At 41.6% G+C, this 17,195-nt stretch overlaps 1 protein-coding gene across 1 annotated transcript in view; it reads right to left on the bottom strand.

Annotated features, from left to right (window-relative positions):
• Positions 1-7,837: 7,837 nt before the first annotated feature.
• The window catches only part of LOC111227617 (protein FAM19A5-like), a 46,318-nt gene continuing 36,960 nt past the window's right edge, over positions 7,838-17,195 (bottom strand). Inside the window, exons 4-5 of the mRNA XM_022753197.1 lie at positions 10,808-10,853; positions 7,838-7,884 (exon numbers count right to left, since the gene is read on the bottom strand). Coding sequence (XP_022608918.1) covers positions 10,830-10,853 — 24 coding nt within the window. The 3' untranslated portion in view covers positions 7,838-7,884; positions 10,808-10,829. The remainder of the gene's footprint in view (positions 7,885-10,807; positions 10,854-17,195) is intronic.

Genomic DNA, 17,195 nt, shown 5'->3' with positions numbered 1-17,195 from the left:
ATGTGGCTCCTGTTAGTTTAGTTATTTATTTAGTGTCTAATTGTTCTTTATATTCGTAATATTCTTAGATTTTGTACATTTTTTGTTGGTGTCATTTTAATTATTACATATTGCTGTGATGAATGTTGATTGGAGGGGGCCCGCTGCCTGGGGCCCCAAAAGACTCTAGAATCGCCCCTGATGCTAACATTTAATAATTAGCAATAAGCACAAAGCTGATAGGTGTAACGTTACTTTGTAGGAATATGTTCATAAACACAAGTCAGTAGACGATTCGTCCTGAGGGGGGCATGAACCTCTATCGATAAAAGCCAAACATGTCAACCTTCTGGCGGTAACGACACAGTGAAATGATCAAAAATCAAAAACCGCTTTCTCTCACTTATAAAAGTATTCAGACGCTTAATTCAGTGGCAGCAATTACAGACTGGAGTCGCCCTGGGTGAGTCTCTACAAGCTTCACACACCTGGATTTGGGCAGTTTATCCCTCTCCTCCCGGCAGATCCTCTCAAGCTCCGTGTGAAGTGGAAGCTGCTGTGAATCTTCATGTCTCTCCGCAAGATGTTCTCCGTGGGGTTTAAATCTGGGCTTTGGCTGGTTCTACTCAAGAACAGTCAGAGATTTGTCCCAAAGTCTCTCGAGTATTGTTTTGCTTCAGGTCATTGTCAAGCTGAGGGGTGAACTCTGACCCCCAGTCTCAGGTCTCATGCCCTCTGGAAAAAGGGTTTCCTCTCTGCATTTGTCTGCATTCGTGTTTCTGACCGGTCTCTCTGTCCCTGCATAGCGAGATGCTGCCACCACCATGCTTTGCCGTAGGGATGGTATTGGCCAGGTGAAGAGCAGTACCTGGTGTTGGCCAGACATAAAGCTGTGTGTCAATTCAGCGGCTGCATCGTTGGAAGGATGCATTTGAAGACTGATTGCTTCCCAGCGGTGCGACAAGGCTGTCCAACTTTTGAGGGCTTCTTCAAATGCAGCTGGGAAACGCATGCAAATCCAAGTCTCATTGCACTCCAGTGATAAATCATTATGGAATCATTTTTCATAGCAAGAATATGGCGAGCTGCGCGAGTAAAACAGCGGCTGAGGATGAATATGAAATCCTCTGTAGACTAGACGTCTCGTTTCGGTTTTGCCTTCGCCTTCGTAGCCATCGCTGTCCTTCAAGGGCTGCGGCCTCTGAATTGTGACTCAGCGTTTGGAGTTCTGCACCAAGGGTTCAGTTTTTGTCTCAGCAGACCAGAGAATTGTTTGTCTCATGCTCTCAGTCTTTGCAAATTCTATGTGTCATCTCTCTTTAAGCGGCTTCCATCTCTCCACTCCACCATGACGCCAGACTGGTGGAGTGCTGTCCTTCCAACAGGTTCTCCCGTCTCTGCAGAGGACTTCTGAAGCTCTGCTGGAGCGACCGTTGGGTTCTTAGTCCCATCCCTGACCGGCGCCCGTCTGCCCTGATTACTCAGTTTGGCCAGATGGTCAGCTCTGGTCCCGGTGGCTCCAAACTTCTTCCATTTCACATTCACTGAGGCGAGCTTTAGAAATGGTTTCTTACCCTCGCCCAGATTTATGCCAAACCACAATTTCATCTCTAGGTCCACGGAGAGTTCCTTGGACGTCGTGGCTTGGATTCAGTTTGCCACTGATGAGCGCTTCTTAAAACATACTTTTATCAGACAGCTTTTCCTGGTTTTACTTTCCCCTCAAATTGTTTTACTTCTCTTTAAATTGCTCTGTTTTTAGACACCTAACTGTTTTAATTGTTTTATCTGTTTTCTTGTCTTTGATTTTGTCAAGCACTTTGTAACGTAGTTTTTGAAAAGCGCAGTATAAATACATAATAATTAAAAAAATAAAAATTATTATTATTATTATCATAAAGCAAAGAGGATTTACCAGACCACAATTTGGAGCACAACAGCAAAGTGTGATATTTCATTTTTTAATTTTAATACATTTGCATTATTTGTCATTATGGGGCACTGAATGTAGATTGATGAGGGGAAATTGCAATTTAAATTTGAACCTACAACTCAATAAAGTCTGCAAACAGTGAAGCCAAGCCACTGCATATACAGTTGTTGTTGTTATTATAATAATCTAATGATTCAGTTAAGTATTAACATTAATGTTCAAATATCGCCCCTGAGTAATGAGTACTAATTTAATATTGTAATGAGTACTAATATCTAGCGTGCACAATGTTACAGTCCAGCACAGATCTTCAATAAACATGAGAATGACTCCCATAACTTTTCCAATACCTTCGATGTTTCACCTCACTGTGTCCTATTAGTGGAAGAAAACGATGACTCCATTGGTTAAATTTGGCTCGGGCCCTTCTCTCCTTGACTCACTAAATGAGCCGAGTGAAGGATGTTGTGCTCTTCTACATAAACGCTCGCAGCAAAATAGAGTTTATTAAGACCCATAAAAAACAACATTAAAATTCACAACCAAGGGAGCGTCGCCTGACCCCTGGAGAATGATAAATTAGCTTGTGTTACTCTAGCAAAACGACCATTTTATACCTTCATCTCTCCCCTGCCACCCCCACCCCCACCAGAGCTGACTCCCCTTCAGTGTGGAGGCAACCCGGTCTGAGAGGCTCTGGCGGCAAGGAAAGGTTTTCAGATGACGCTGATATCATTCTGCCTGCTTCACTCCTCACAGGAAATCACTCAGAGAGGTATGAGTGACATTTAATTCAGCTGCATGTCTGCTTTTCACATTCGGCGGTGTCAAGTGGATGTGGCACGGTGCCACGCTGCACATACCTTCACCTGAGCGGGTCTGGATTTGACATTGAAGTGTCTGTTGTAACACCTGAGAGTAAAGGACAGGAAAATAAAAGTCAGAACTCTCTGCAGGAAATCAGGATCAGTGCATGGATACTTCAGATTATATTTTGCTTTTTTACTTACCATGCATGAAGGGGCTTTTCTGCAGCTAGCGTTGCTCTGCTTATCAGGGACGGGCTGTAATTGTCGAGCGCAGCCCCCTCCTCGTCGTTAGTTTGAGGGATAGTGCAACAGATTTCCTGTGACATTTCTCACAGGCCAAACATGCAGGTGTCTGGGCAGCGACTAAGGAAAAAAAAATAGAATTGGACATAATGAAAAAAAAAACATAACAAAAATGCACATGGAAAGTGAGGTCAATGCTCAGCCTCAGTGCTAATCCTGACAATGCACTCTTTACACGTATGAAGCTGTTGCCCTGTAAGTGCCTACCTTTAATGACGATTCGCTTGCTAACCAAAGTCCCTTGCGAGTCATCACCGGCAGCTCATTAGCACTATGCTAAGCTAATGGATCAGTAAATGGATTTTTATGTGGGCATAAATGCTAATTCGCTACACCGCTGCACTGTTCAACAATGCCGTGTTTAGCAAGTCAGTCGCAGCCTCTGGGGTGTGTTTGTGTCTCATTAGGCTTGGCCGGGGATCCATTGTGGACGGGGAGAACTCAGTGGAAAGAAACAGAAATACAATGATGAGAGGCCTGCAGTGCTGAAACACTTGTTCATCCTGCACCTGAAGGTTTTATTGAAGAGGGGAAAGACATCTCTTTTTCCATTTTTTTTTTTTAAAGCAGCAAAACCGAGGCAGAACCGATCCTTTGCCAGATATTATTATTAATATTATTATTATTATTATCATTATTATTATTATTATTATTATTATGTTGCCTGATGGTTGACACAGACTGAAGCTGCTGGATATTTTTCTTGAGCAGGTGAATGACTCAGATATAAAGATCTATTCTGTTCCCACACCACCATTATTCCAAGATTATTAACATTTACTGTCTGTCTTCAACACCTATACGCACATCTGTCCTTTTCTATGAAGCACATATCTATTTAAACATCACATTGATCATGTTCTACGCGAAGTTAATTTTGGAACCAGAGAACTTGCATCATATATTTATATTATACTACAATTTTTTCACTTTTGGCTATTTATTGAAACGCATCTGAAACTAAACTCCTACCACTCAGTAGAGCATACCACCATCAGTACCACTTCACAATAAGACTACCCTTATAAAGGATTTATAAATGGTTTAGAATTAGGTTATTAATTCAGTTGTTCACACTTAAATATATCAAAAATAAACAAGTTATAACACAGTTTTCATACATCATCATTATTTGGCAAAATCAAGTTATTGTTTACTACTCATTAATCTAACTAATGATTTACTAGTATTGATAACTGGTAAAAGGAGCCTTATGTGTATATTTATACACAATATCTGATGCCTACATGCAGTAACGTATCCTAACCATCATAAGATTTTCTACAACCCTTTAAAATACAGAATGTTCTCCTCTAACAAACGTGACAAGCTCCATCAAACAATGATCATAATTACATCAGGTATCATCACTGCACATGCTCTTATTTTGAAGATTCTTCCTCCAACCAGAATACACAGAGTGTGGTTATGTCTTACCATAGCACCTTCATGACAGCTCATCGTCTGCTTCTGGTGAAGTAACTGAGGGTTTGTTGTTGTTGATATCCGGCCATCCAACACACTGCACTGCACTGCACCACAGATGGCAGGGGGGGCAGGATACCACCGTCGTTACCGTCCATTTGTCGATCCAAACAGCAACCTGCATTTAAAAACCCTGAGACAGCAACACAAGACATTCAAAATGGAAGGAAGCAGCGGCAGGGCCTTGTTGAGAGAACATCTCTAACTGAGTGGGAGTGGAGTGGGAAAACTGGCTCGGCAGCAGCCACAGAAAAACACACGTCTCTTCTTCCTCTTCGTGACGTCGTACCTATTTCTACCGTTTCTTAAAGACTAATGAGGAGGTGGTTTCCTGCAAAGAACTACGGACTACATGTTGTGAGATATTTATCCAGAGATAAGTCATTTGTACTGAGTTTATCTGCAAATGTTGGTTTCACGAGGGGTTTCTTTTTAAACGCGTGTAAAACATATTCATAACTAATTTATTATTGGAAACGTAACTGTCCATATATACTTAAATGTATGGAGGGTTAAAGAAAGAGTTACAGAAAACTTTGCGATGTTGTGAGTTGACTTGACTTGATTATGTACAACATTTGTCTCATTATAAAACAGTTTAATCACTATAACATTAGATTTAATTGCAATAGACAAATGTATAACTACTGTATATTGTCATTTTTGATGCACTCCACACCTGCACTTGGTGTGTTATTCTTCAATAACCACACACCCCAGTGTGAATCATCCCTCACATCAAAGCCTTTGTGATACGCTGCTGTATAAAATGCATTCTTCAGAAAACTGCATTATAATACGTCATAAACATGGGCCTCAAAGAAAGTGTTACTCAATTTCTTTTTAGTCCGCACAAGAAAATCTTTTTCTTTTTCCAGTTTGTCTCAGATGTTGTTGCTTTGTCATATTTGAGAAATAATTGGCCTGCACTTTTGTAGTTTTCACCCAAAGCCTCTTTCAAATAAGGACACTGTGAAATAAAAGGAGCATTTATACATAGACCAGTTGAGGAGCACTGAAGGCTTTTATAGCCCTGTCAATTTAAGAGCACTCCTTCAGCTCGGGGCCCTGAAGTCCCCTCACCGCACTGCATCAGAGCTCCAGGGTCAGCGGCTCAGTGCTCCAACTTGCTGTTATGACTGTCTACCTGCTGTTCTGACATCCTTTAGATCACTTCACCAGTAGAGGAGGAGGAGGCTTGTTCTTTTTTTTTTTTTTTTAGCTCTTTCTAAAAGATCTGGCGGCCACTGCCCTGCTGAGTTTGACTGCAGGAGCGTTTCCTGCATTAAAGGTGGATCAAATCAAAGTGACGATTTATTTACGGTGAGTGCGAACCAAAGAAGCGATAAGTGAAGGCGGCATGAAATCAAAGGTATGGGATCAGGTGGAAATTGGTATTTTTTCACTACACAAACCACTGTTAACCTGGAAAATGCACATGCACACACACACACACACACACACACACACACACACACACACACACCAAATACATGCTCCACAGAGCGCACACTCTTTATATCGTCAAATGCATACATTAAGATGGAGGTGTACAGGAAGCAGAAACATTAACAGGAACACCTGTACAATACAATGCACTCTATTGTAATCACCCTGCAACAAACACTAGATTACTGTGGCTTGTCTTGTATTGTGATACTTGGATTGTGTTTTATTTTAATTCTGTGTTTTGAAATATCTTACTGATGTTCATGTTATTCCGTCCTCCTTTTCTTTAACTGCTTTTCTCCTTTCCTTTTGGGACAGTGGTCTCTGCAAACGACACTTCCTGCTGACCACCAAAACACTTCACATGAAAATAGACAAAGGATTCTGAACTGCATTTAATCACACATAAATTGATTTTAATTACAGAATTTAACTTATGTGACATACTTTAGATCTTTCCCCCGGTTTCAATAATATTCCCCCCCAATATAAATATCTCTATGTACTCAAGAAAAGACAAGAAAGAAAAAGAAAAAGAAAAATGCAAACACGGGAGTCATCTGCGAAGATTCAAATGGAATCCAACATCTGTAAAATCACAAATGCTTCTTTTTGCCAGACGGTGAGCTCAGGTCTGGGCGTGTCCCAAAAATATACAAGAGTATGAATAATGCATCGGATATGACTTATTTCACAGTGTATCTCTGCATGGGCACACACACACACACACACTCACACAGGCACACACACTCACATTTTCACACATGGACAGATGCAAATGTACACACACACACACACACACACACACACACACACACACACACACACACACACACACACACACACACACAAAGTATAGACCATTAAAATGAGCCAGGGGTCCGTATCTGCTAATTGCTCCCGGTGGTGTGTACAAGATGTGCAAGGTTCATTGACAAAAACTACTCTTCTAGTCTATGTTGGCACCACATTAAAAAAAACAAAACAACAAAAATAAAACATAAGTTATAAGCTTATTCATCCAAAACGTCCACATTTCACCATCACGACTTTCATTCACCGAGGAAGGACAGTCAACTCGTCTGTGTCGTCCCTTCTGTGACATTCCAATAGACTTTCATGCTTTTATTTTTTATTTTTTTATCCCCCCACCGTCCCCATTGTCCACACTGTGTAGCTACTGTACGCAGAGATTTTTTTTGGAGGCTTCGACCTTGTAAAGTTTCACCCCCGCCGAATGAGAGGAAGGTGTTTGAGAGTCCAACGGACGACGCGGCCTGGGCTCAGCCTCAGTGTTAAAGACACCGCTCTTTAGCGGCGAGCGTGTCATTAAAGAAACTTGGCAGGGATACAAACCCCCGGACAGCTTCACAGCCGTGACAGTAAAGAAGATGAAGGGGCTGACTTTTGAAAGACCTTCTGACAAAGTCTAAATCAAGCCACAAAGGTACAAAAAAAAAAGAAAAAAATCTTCAAGGAGCCGTCCCCTGCAGACCAGACGGTGGCTAACCAAAAAACCAAAAAACAAAAGGTACAGTACTTCAATGAATATTCCGCTGCCCTGTTCAAAACTGTTCCTTACAGGGATTTTCTTCTATGATGTGTCCGTGAATTTGACTGCGGTAAAGATTCAATGCCGATGGTGTACCATGCTGCTCGCTTGAGACTTCTCAGAGTTCTCAGAAGCGTCTGCCGAGAGTCTTTCGCTGTGGTGACTGGAGAAGCTCGGGGTCATTTTTTTTTTCATTTATCTATTTAGTTTATTTTTTCTTTTCTTTTTTTTTTTTTAAATGTATTTTTTTTTTAATTTTTTTTTTTACAGAAGGTCAGGTCCGGTGTAAAGTTTTGGAGTCTCGTCGGTGAATGGACACAATGTTTGGTTGTAGTGACTGGCATCGGTTCCTTCTTTGAATCCCGTCAAAGAGCCTGTCGAGGAATGGAAGAAAAAGGTAAATTACGACTCAGAAGACACGGCTGTTTCATAAGCATGAGGCGGTTTCATGTTAAAGTTATGACAGCAGTCTCAGTGGGTCAAATGTAGAGCGACATCTTCTATAACACGACACCAAACTGAAAACTGTCCCATTAGCATTCAGGCTACGGCAGCACAAACAAGGTTAAATATGCACAGAGATTAATTGCATGTCTTCCCCTCTACTTAAGAGTAGCATAATAAATTTGTTGACTCGCTTAATTATCATTTCTTCTGCACAAACAAAACAAGAATGTCTTGTTTTTTAATCATGTAGATCAAGGGTCTCCAACCTTTTTTGTTTTTCACTCTGAGAGCTACCAAACAAAAGGGGCTGAGAGCTCCTCCTCCTCCTCGTGTCTGATATCACTGGTTACACTTATTCACATATCACTCTCCAAAGTCATCGAATGTCCAGTATCCCAAAACTGAGTCATGATTCAGTGAAACCTGAACACGAAGACACGATAACGCCGCTGCAAATAAATGTTCACGAATCGTGTCAGTGCATCCAATGGCACATAACAACCAGGAGCTTAAAATGGCTGATTCGGTCATTTACTAAAGATCTAAACAAACACAGGTTGGAAATAAATAAATCATTTAGTTAATAAATAAAAAAGCAGGGCTCAAATTCAGGCCCAGGCATCATTTGATTAGAAGTCTTTCCGACGTGGGGTGTAATTGTTCGACTTTATTGTTCTTTTCTAACTTGCATTATGAGCGTTTCAGTCATCATCTTATCGTCTACCTGGCTGTGTATCTTAATGTATATTCAAAAGCATTTAAATTTACACTCTGATCACTGTTATATACCCATCCGAATGTGTATTTATTGTATTTCTGTTATTTATTTTATTTTTCACTGTACTCAGGTCTCACTTGTAAATGAGATCTTGATCTCAATGTAACTTCCTGATTAAATAAATATATATATATATATATATATGTAGATCCAAGAAGCACTTCACCTTAATTAACCACAATATTGGGCAAAGGAACAGCAGTTATAAACAGACCAGCAGCCCCCTCCCTGTATTTTCAATCGTCACCTGTGCCAAGTCCAAAAAAACAGCATGTGAGCAAATTGAGAATTAAATGAAAGTCCCAAATCAACATCTTATCACTCTGCGCTTGTTCACCAGTAACAGGATTTTGGCAGATTTCCCCTTTAACTCTAAATCTAATGAATGATGAAACTGATGAGAAATATTATGAGGGGCTTCAGCTGTGAGACGGAGAGTGCCTCACGCTCGTGATGGTCATCGATTAATGCTCCAGCAGCAGCCGTCACTAATGCAGCCTGTGAAATGACTGAAAAAGCTCCCTGCCGGTGACAGCGCTGCCATTCATACCTTTGTTGCAGGAAGGTTCCAAATATAGTTCGAGCTCTGCTTCCATTCAACTCTGAATAACGCTGGAAATTAATGTAATGGACACGTCTGAATGGAAAAACAGCCATTACTTACAACAGATTGTTAAAAACCAGCAATTTCATGTCTTCCAGATCTGAAACGGGGCTTCATTTGAGGACAGTCCTCAAAGCTCTTCTTTCAAACGTCGAACAAAGCATATTTTATTAAGAATTAAAAGAAAAACAGGGATGGATCTATAAGTGTATGTACTAATATATTCCTTTCCACATAGAATACATTTCACCTCCAGTGAAATTCTCCAGTTAATGACTTAATTTAGCCAATCATTTGATCAAGAAACCCATTTGAATGATAATAGAACTCTGCCATGAATATGTTATATGGATAAATCCATAAATGTTAATACATAAATGATTCAGGGTGACAGTGGACAAATGTGACACCCAGGACTGCCCATATAAATCATTCAGACACTTAAATATGAGTTGGCAAATCCACACAGAATTGCACAAATTCCCAGGACTGGCAAATAAATATTTATGACGCCCCCAATTCCCCTCTTCTCCCTGTCCTTGGTAATTGTGCGTGATTCATTTTGTTTTCTCGGTGGAAGAGGGAAAATCAATCTCAGAATATTGGCTAGGAGACATAAAGCATGCAGATTCCAAATGCCTGTGGTTTTTGCAGAATATAAAAGATACTCAGTCAGTGTTCTCGGGAGGGGGATTCAGTTTAATCTTTAGTAGATTTCCTTGTTTTGTTTTTTTTTTTAGAGAAGAGAAAGATGTTTGTGGAAGTGAAGTTCACCTGCCTGCAGAGTCAGGCTAACCTGCTCCTGACTGCCTGACTTTTAATAAGCAGACATCCACTCGGAGCGATGCGAGGCAGGCAGCCAACATTTTAACACTGATTTTTTTGAACATGTAGCTTTTGCTTTTCAGTTATCACTGTTCTCAAAAACAGCCTCCCAAAAATATCAGTTTTCTGCCTTTGTCATAAAAGACAGCCGGGACACTTGAAGTGACCTCTGCCTTTGATGTAACCACACTGCAGCTTTTTAGTTTCCACCCTTACGCATTTGCACAAATCCAATAACCCCCTTTGATTTCTCTTCTTTCTTTCTTTTTTTTGCATAGATACATCAAAGTGACTGCATCCTGAGAAATGGCAGATACCATTGTGTCTTCTCCAAGACCTGCATGACCTTTATTTACGCTCAGTGGTGACAGTGGTAGGCTGCTGCAGAAACACTTGATGAATACACAGTAATGGCTGATTCAATGCAGGTCTGAGCAGCACTGAAGCTTAATGCATCTTTAGGATGGAGGCATGGACTCTGCTGCTCGTTACATTTCCCCTTTAAAAGTTTTAATTTCTGCTTTCGACAGGGTGCAGCGATCAAAAAGCCTTTGGTTTGCGTACATGTCAGATTGAGCTGAACTCAGGTTGTACACTCGGCATGCAAATTTGAAATATAATACATCATTAAAAACTCACATACCTGCTGTTTTCCCTCTGCATTCCTACGACGGCTCCTTGGGCAAAGGCTGGAAAAGAAAAGCAGAAGGTCAGCGTCAGCGGAGCAGAGGGCCAGCCTTCACCAACGTTTTAGTCAACCTTCCTTAAGCACATTGGCCTTGGACGCAGAGCAGCATATGTCCATTTAAAAAGCACAGATGGCGTGTCTTCCAATTATATCTAAGGCGAGATGAAAGAAGATGAAGGTTATTTTGTTCTCCCCCAGTTTTTATGACCTCAGAGAACACCGCTCCTCTCCTCGACCGGAAGATACGAGCGAGTAATGGCCACCTCATTCCGCGTTAACGAGTGAGAGACATTTCCTTTCTCCCATCAATGGCATCACACAGATAGAAATTTTTTTTTTATCACATTAGCTGTAGGGCAGGGTGATAAACAGTGTTCCACTTTGTTTCTCTGTGAACAACAACTTCTTGCCTCCTACATTCGTCTTTAGGAGACCACATGACAACAACGCTGTTTTTCCCCTTGACCGGAGGAAGGAAACAGCTTCCCTTTGCCTTCTTAATATTGGTGAATGAGCCACTTTTGTGCAGATAATGACTCTGCTAATCATAATCAGGAAGCTAATGGTCTGTTTAGCCAATCAGAGGAGCCAAGGCGAGACGGCTGTCTGGGCACCGCATTGGCATTCCCAGCAGTCCCCTGCTCTCCTCTCGGCTGTGCCAGGCTTTCTGCAGCAGCGAGGCGGACTTGATATTCCGCTGCCCACCCAGCCTGACGTCCTGCGATCTGTCGCTCTGTCTGTCTGTCTGTCTGTCTGTCCGTCTGTCCGACCGGTCGACCGACTGCGGCGCTCTCGAGGAAATTCAGTCCTCTGAAGAGGCGCTGATCCATCACACCTCTCCAGCAGCATGTCATCTAAATGCTAAGTACTTCCACTGCATCTTTAAATCAAAACAAGAAAAGAAATGAGCGCAGGGGCGAGCGGTTGGAAGGGATAAAAGCTTATAAGGGGCACAATAGAATCTGCAGAGCAAACCCTTAGCTTTTTTTTTTGATTACATTCATTTTCGACTGCGAGGAAAATGTGGAAGCCACTGGGTGAGAGGAATGTGCATGAGGAACCCAGAGACTTCTCATCCCTTCAAATGTACACAGAAAAAAAAAAAGAAAAAAGGGAAGGGATAGTTATTGGTACACTGGCCCCAAAAAGGTTCCTTCAAAGAAAAGAGTGTGTTGTTTGATTTCTCCCCAAAAAAGCATCATGAAAGCACCTGATGCTGCAGAACCTCTCCCCTCTCCCTCAGTCCAACTCTTCGCTATCGATTCGGAGGGATTCCTGAACTCGGAGCAGAGTGCTGAGGCGGCAGAAGCGGGCCGGCGCTATTAACTGCTCCGACTAATTAAAAGGGTAATAAGGTGAGTTCGGCCCCCATCGGGACGAGCTGTGCAGGAGAGGGAGCCGGCTGTTGTGCCTGGCCGTGCACACCGGTAAACAGCGCTCGCCACCTCTGGTGTTTACGCGACGCGAATCCAAGGACGTTGAAGACATATTCATCTCCCGCTGGCACGGAGGGTGAGGGAGATGCACAGATAAGGAGCTAGAGAGAGACAGGAGGGTGGGAACACGCTAATAAGAGCTTTGCCGATTGGTTGTGTTGTGGTGAAATTGAAACCTTTTGGACGTTGTCTCTGAGCTCGGGGTGTCCTCGTTTCATCATCACTTGTAAACACCGAGCACTGTGCATAAATGATAAAGTTTCGCAGTTCAAATGAGGTGCATAGCCTGGATCTTTGAGCGAGTGCCAGTGGAGATTGGCAAAAATATTAAGGGATTCAATTAACTTCCTTCCTTATCATCAACACAGCATATTTTAGGATCAAAGCATTTTTTAAGATACAGTACACTTTCCATTTCACAAATAAAATCCTCAGCCAAGCTAACATTACAACCCCAGAAATGTTTGTAGCCGAGGGGGGAAACCACTGCAGGTACAGCAGACGGCTTGTTTTCTCTGCGCTCAGGGGGGAAACAAAGCGGAGGCTGTGTGTTTGGTGGCACTTCAGGCTGCAAAAATCTCACCAGCAGCCCACCCAGCCACTATGGAGACAGGCGCTGTGCCTTCACTGCAGTAAGTAAGAATCTGTCCCCCGGGGGCTCTCCCTTAACAAGTGGACTCCTCTGCACAGGACTTAGTTGGTTGGTTTCATCAACTGGAGACTCATAGAGGTCCCGGTCATCAGCGGCCACTCCAGCTGCTGTTGTTATTAGGCTAACAAGCACAGCCACTGCTCTATACTGAAGACCCTGAGTGGATGCTTCATGCCCAGACTATGAGTCTGATGCACAGAAGCATCAGAGCATCAAACCCAGGACTATGTCTGAGGGATAAAACCAACACTGGCTGCGAAGCATCTGTTTGCATTTGCTGCTTTATTTCTTGAAAGGCAGAAAGCATCTCTTGTCCAGATTTCACATCTTTTACTGAGGTAAAAGCCATAGTCTCATAATATATTACTACTAACTGATTCGCTTTTTAAACCTCCTGAGAAAAATATCTGAATCTTTAGCTGCTAAATCAGAATCAGAATCTGTTTTATTCCCAAATAGGTTTTCAACAAACGAGGAATTTGCTTTGGTGTTTTGGTGCAAAACAATAAACATAGTATGAAGAATAAACAAAGATAAAATAAGCAATTACTGCAGGTCAGATAGCTTGAACATAAATAGTAAAATGTAAACTTAAAATTAAATATTTACAAAAAAAATGTGAAGTAATCTTACAGAAAATATAAATATAATACAAATATGTTCTTGTGGCGAGAGGTTTTGGTCCGTGACAGCGAAGGATATCAAAAGCATAGCAAACAGCTAGCAGCTAACTGCATCTGTGTGCTGTTTGGACTGGGCATGCCTGCTGTGGCTTTAAAAGGGAATTTGTGAGGCTCTAATCAAAAAACAAGCAGCTGAAAGAGGCTCAAAAGAGATTTAAAAGCTGGTAACTGAAGGGAAATCACAAAGCTGAGTGATCGATCTTTGTTTGTGAGACCTGTCACGTTACACACAGTCATCCCATCCACTGCTGATTGAAAGAGTTGATGTAGTGCAGCTTTAACTACAAATCACATGTAATTTTCACTAATTTTACTTTTACTACTTTCCATGCTAATTGTTAAAGTGAACATCAAGTCTGCATTAATACCACCTCAAACCGCTAATATAACTTTGACAAAAATGGATTCAGACTTGACGTTCATAACACAAATCAAACACGTCTCGACACACGTATTGACTTTTATACTGAAGGAAGAACCAAACATCTGGAATGGAAGCTAAGTTGCACAGCAGCATGAATTGCAAAACGGCTAACTGTGGCGTGTATGTGAAGTGTAGTAAATTGGGTATTTATTTATTTTATATTATTATCATCGATGCATTCACATGAGAGCAGATGGTTTAATCTATGAACAATGCATTATAATTTAACAGCGGATCGTTTGTTTTGTTTATTAAGTCTTAATCTGCACAATAAATAGCATTTACAGCAGTCACATAAAAACTGTGGAATTAAGAACATTTGGTCAAGTCGGTTTTATTTATGAGCCCCGATGTACGGTGGCCCTGAAGGGTGGGTGTCCCCTGGAAACGCTTCCGTTGTGTTGTGAGTATTTCTGCAGGACGTGTGCGTTGTCAAATTGATGAAGATGTTTTCTGAATTTGTCGTGTGTTTTGAACTCTCAGGGCCACCGTACCAATATCTCAAAACATACATTTGTGCATTTGTGATATTGGGCCCCTTTAAAAAAAACAAAAAACCCTCACCTCGCATAAGGAAAAACAGATTTGATAAACGTGTATTAATCTGAAAATAGTGACTCCAAAACAATCCTATGAAATTTAATGTAGCACAAGTATACAGTAGCAAAAAGAGAAAAGGCATAGAGAAGAAAAAGCTCCAAAGGGCACAAAAGGCATTGGGGCTTTGAAATAGGATGCGGCTGATCCTCGTTTGAATGTGTCCAGTCCATAAAAAGGCTTTCTGCATTAGTTATTACAACAACAAAAAAAAAACAAAAACCAAAAACACAAACCCTGTGTTGAAATGTGGCCTATGGCTCTGACAATTTCCACAGCAGACGAGGCTCTGGAGACGAGCGGTGTGCAGGGTAAAACACAAATGGCAGTTCAAAGCCTGGCGATGACAGAACTTCAAATAGGGGAGCTGGGTAAAGTGTGCTGAAAGTGACAGCAGAAGGGACCACATTCATTCGTGGTCTCAGACACACACAGAGAGAGTGTGTGTGTGTGTGTGTGTGTAGTGTAGTGTGTGTGTGGGGTGGGGGGATGGGGGGGGGAACTATATGCCTGGTGAAGTCAAACTGAAAAAATAAGTCTTTTAATAGATGATGGCAGCACCAGAGGAAACAAAAAAAAAAACAAACAAAAAAAACAATGTGTTGCTGCTTTAAACCCTGTCAATGACAACCAAAGGAAAGATCAGATCCTCTAAATGAAATCACGAGGCTTCCTGCGGCAACACGTGTTCAATAACACAACATCAACGATAACGCGAACGAAAAGGGGGGAAATGGAAGGGTCGGCTTGGTTTAGCAATTTCTCTCTCTCTCTCTCTCTCTCTCTCTGAACGTCTCTATCAATCTAACCTATTTCAATATATTTTCTGCATCAGTCCACACGCTATCTCCTCAAGACCGATGATCATGCCACAGCACTCTGACAAACAGATGAGTCGAAGCCCGAGGAGTGCATTTCTCTTTCCGCTTGATAAATAGAAGATCTGTAAATGAAACTGAAATAAAGAGTATATTTGCTTATCTAGCGTAACCTGTGTACTCTGTGAATGTTTGGCAGGGGCCACGCATGTTGTTTAAAATGTCAGTCATTTTTTATTTCATTTTTTTTTTATTTTTTATTTTTTTATAAATGTACATCCAAAGGCTACAGTGTGTTATCCCCGAGGATCCAGAGAGGGAGCTGTCAGATACAATATGGCAAGGCTACTGTCAGTTCACAAACACGAATGTACTGTACAAGAAAGCCTGGAGGTGAGCCGGTGAGACAGAGGACATAAGAGCTGGACTCATGCTCGTCCGTCTGATGACGAGCGAGGACGGTGGTGCAGTCGAGTCACTGGATCGACAGCGACTTGAGAATAATAGTTTCAGTTAATTGCAGATTTGCAACTCTCTTTTTTTTTTTTTTTTTCCCCAACCCAACGCTGCTGAAGTAGATTCTATTAGCTGTGCATGAATGTTGGAATTTCCTTGCTGGTGCACAAGCATTCAATAATTTCAACTGCAAATGAGACTGAAAAAACCAGCAGAGCACCGAAGGACGCGGTGCACAGTGTGCATATCTAATATCAGAAAACGCTCTGGCCCAGGTTTCTCAATGCATTTTCGAGATGCAAACATTTCTCTAATGACCTCCGGTCCTGATTTCTTCGCTAATATTTTCCCGCTGTATTAGAGACGAGAACACTTAGAACACATCCTCTCACTCAGGGCGCATCTTTACTGTACGGTTCCTTCACAGCCTTCAGCGCAAGGAGTTACTATTCAAGAAACAACCTACTTTACTTTCTCTCATTATGCATTTTATTTAGGCTAAATGAATGCTGCTGGTCACGGCGCTTCAGCACCTAATGAAAGTGATTTCACCATCAAAGACCACCTTTATCTAAAGATGGCGTCCCACTGAGAATACAAATCTGCTGGTAAGAGGTTTCTGAAGGCAGCTCTGTGACAAATACAAGAGAACAAAATGCAACAATTTACATAACCTACAAAATAAATAAATAAATAAAAACCCCACTCAAGTCGTATAAAAGAGAAGTGCAAAGTCTCATACGCGCTAAAGCAACTGCAAATTAGACTCAAGCCAGAAGAGCACTAAAAGCCCCTCTTGAAAAATAGGTTTTACTCTCGGTGGGATGAGCTGTTTAGATAAAGATTTGGTGAATGGAAAGCGTGCTCGTAAAAATGAAATCACATTCACAGATAAAAGCTGTGACCCCCCCCATCATCAGCAGTGTTCAGGCCTTTCAGCTGAAATTTGCTTGTCTTGTCTTTCGGAAACGTTTTCTGCAGAATTACGGTTCTTCATTAGCGCAGAGCCAACGGTGCTCACAGGTCGTTTCTACAAACCGCTGTAAAACATCAGCCTGTGCAAAACAAAACATTTTAGATTTTGTGGCTCACAAATGAAGCATCTATTTACCACAACCTGCAGACTGGAGGTTTAAATATAATGTACAGACACTTCACACAGACAGAGCGGCTTTTAAGGTAATAAATCAGAAGAGCAAAAGGCAACTTTTCCTGGTTTGGTCTAATCTGGTTGTGTTGCATCAGCAGCAGGAGAGCAATATGTATGAGAGCTGTGT

The sequence above is a fragment of the Seriola dumerili genome, unplaced genomic scaffold, assembly GCF_002260705.1.
Source record: "Seriola dumerili isolate Sdu_G_001 unplaced genomic scaffold, Sdu_1.0 BDQW01000190.1, whole genome shotgun sequence".
In the NCBI taxonomy this organism is placed as follows: domain Eukaryota; kingdom Metazoa; phylum Chordata; class Actinopteri; order Carangiformes; family Carangidae; genus Seriola; species Seriola dumerili.
The sequence above is the reverse complement of the archived record's forward strand: the minus strand, read 5'-3'. Positions and strand labels throughout refer to the sequence as shown.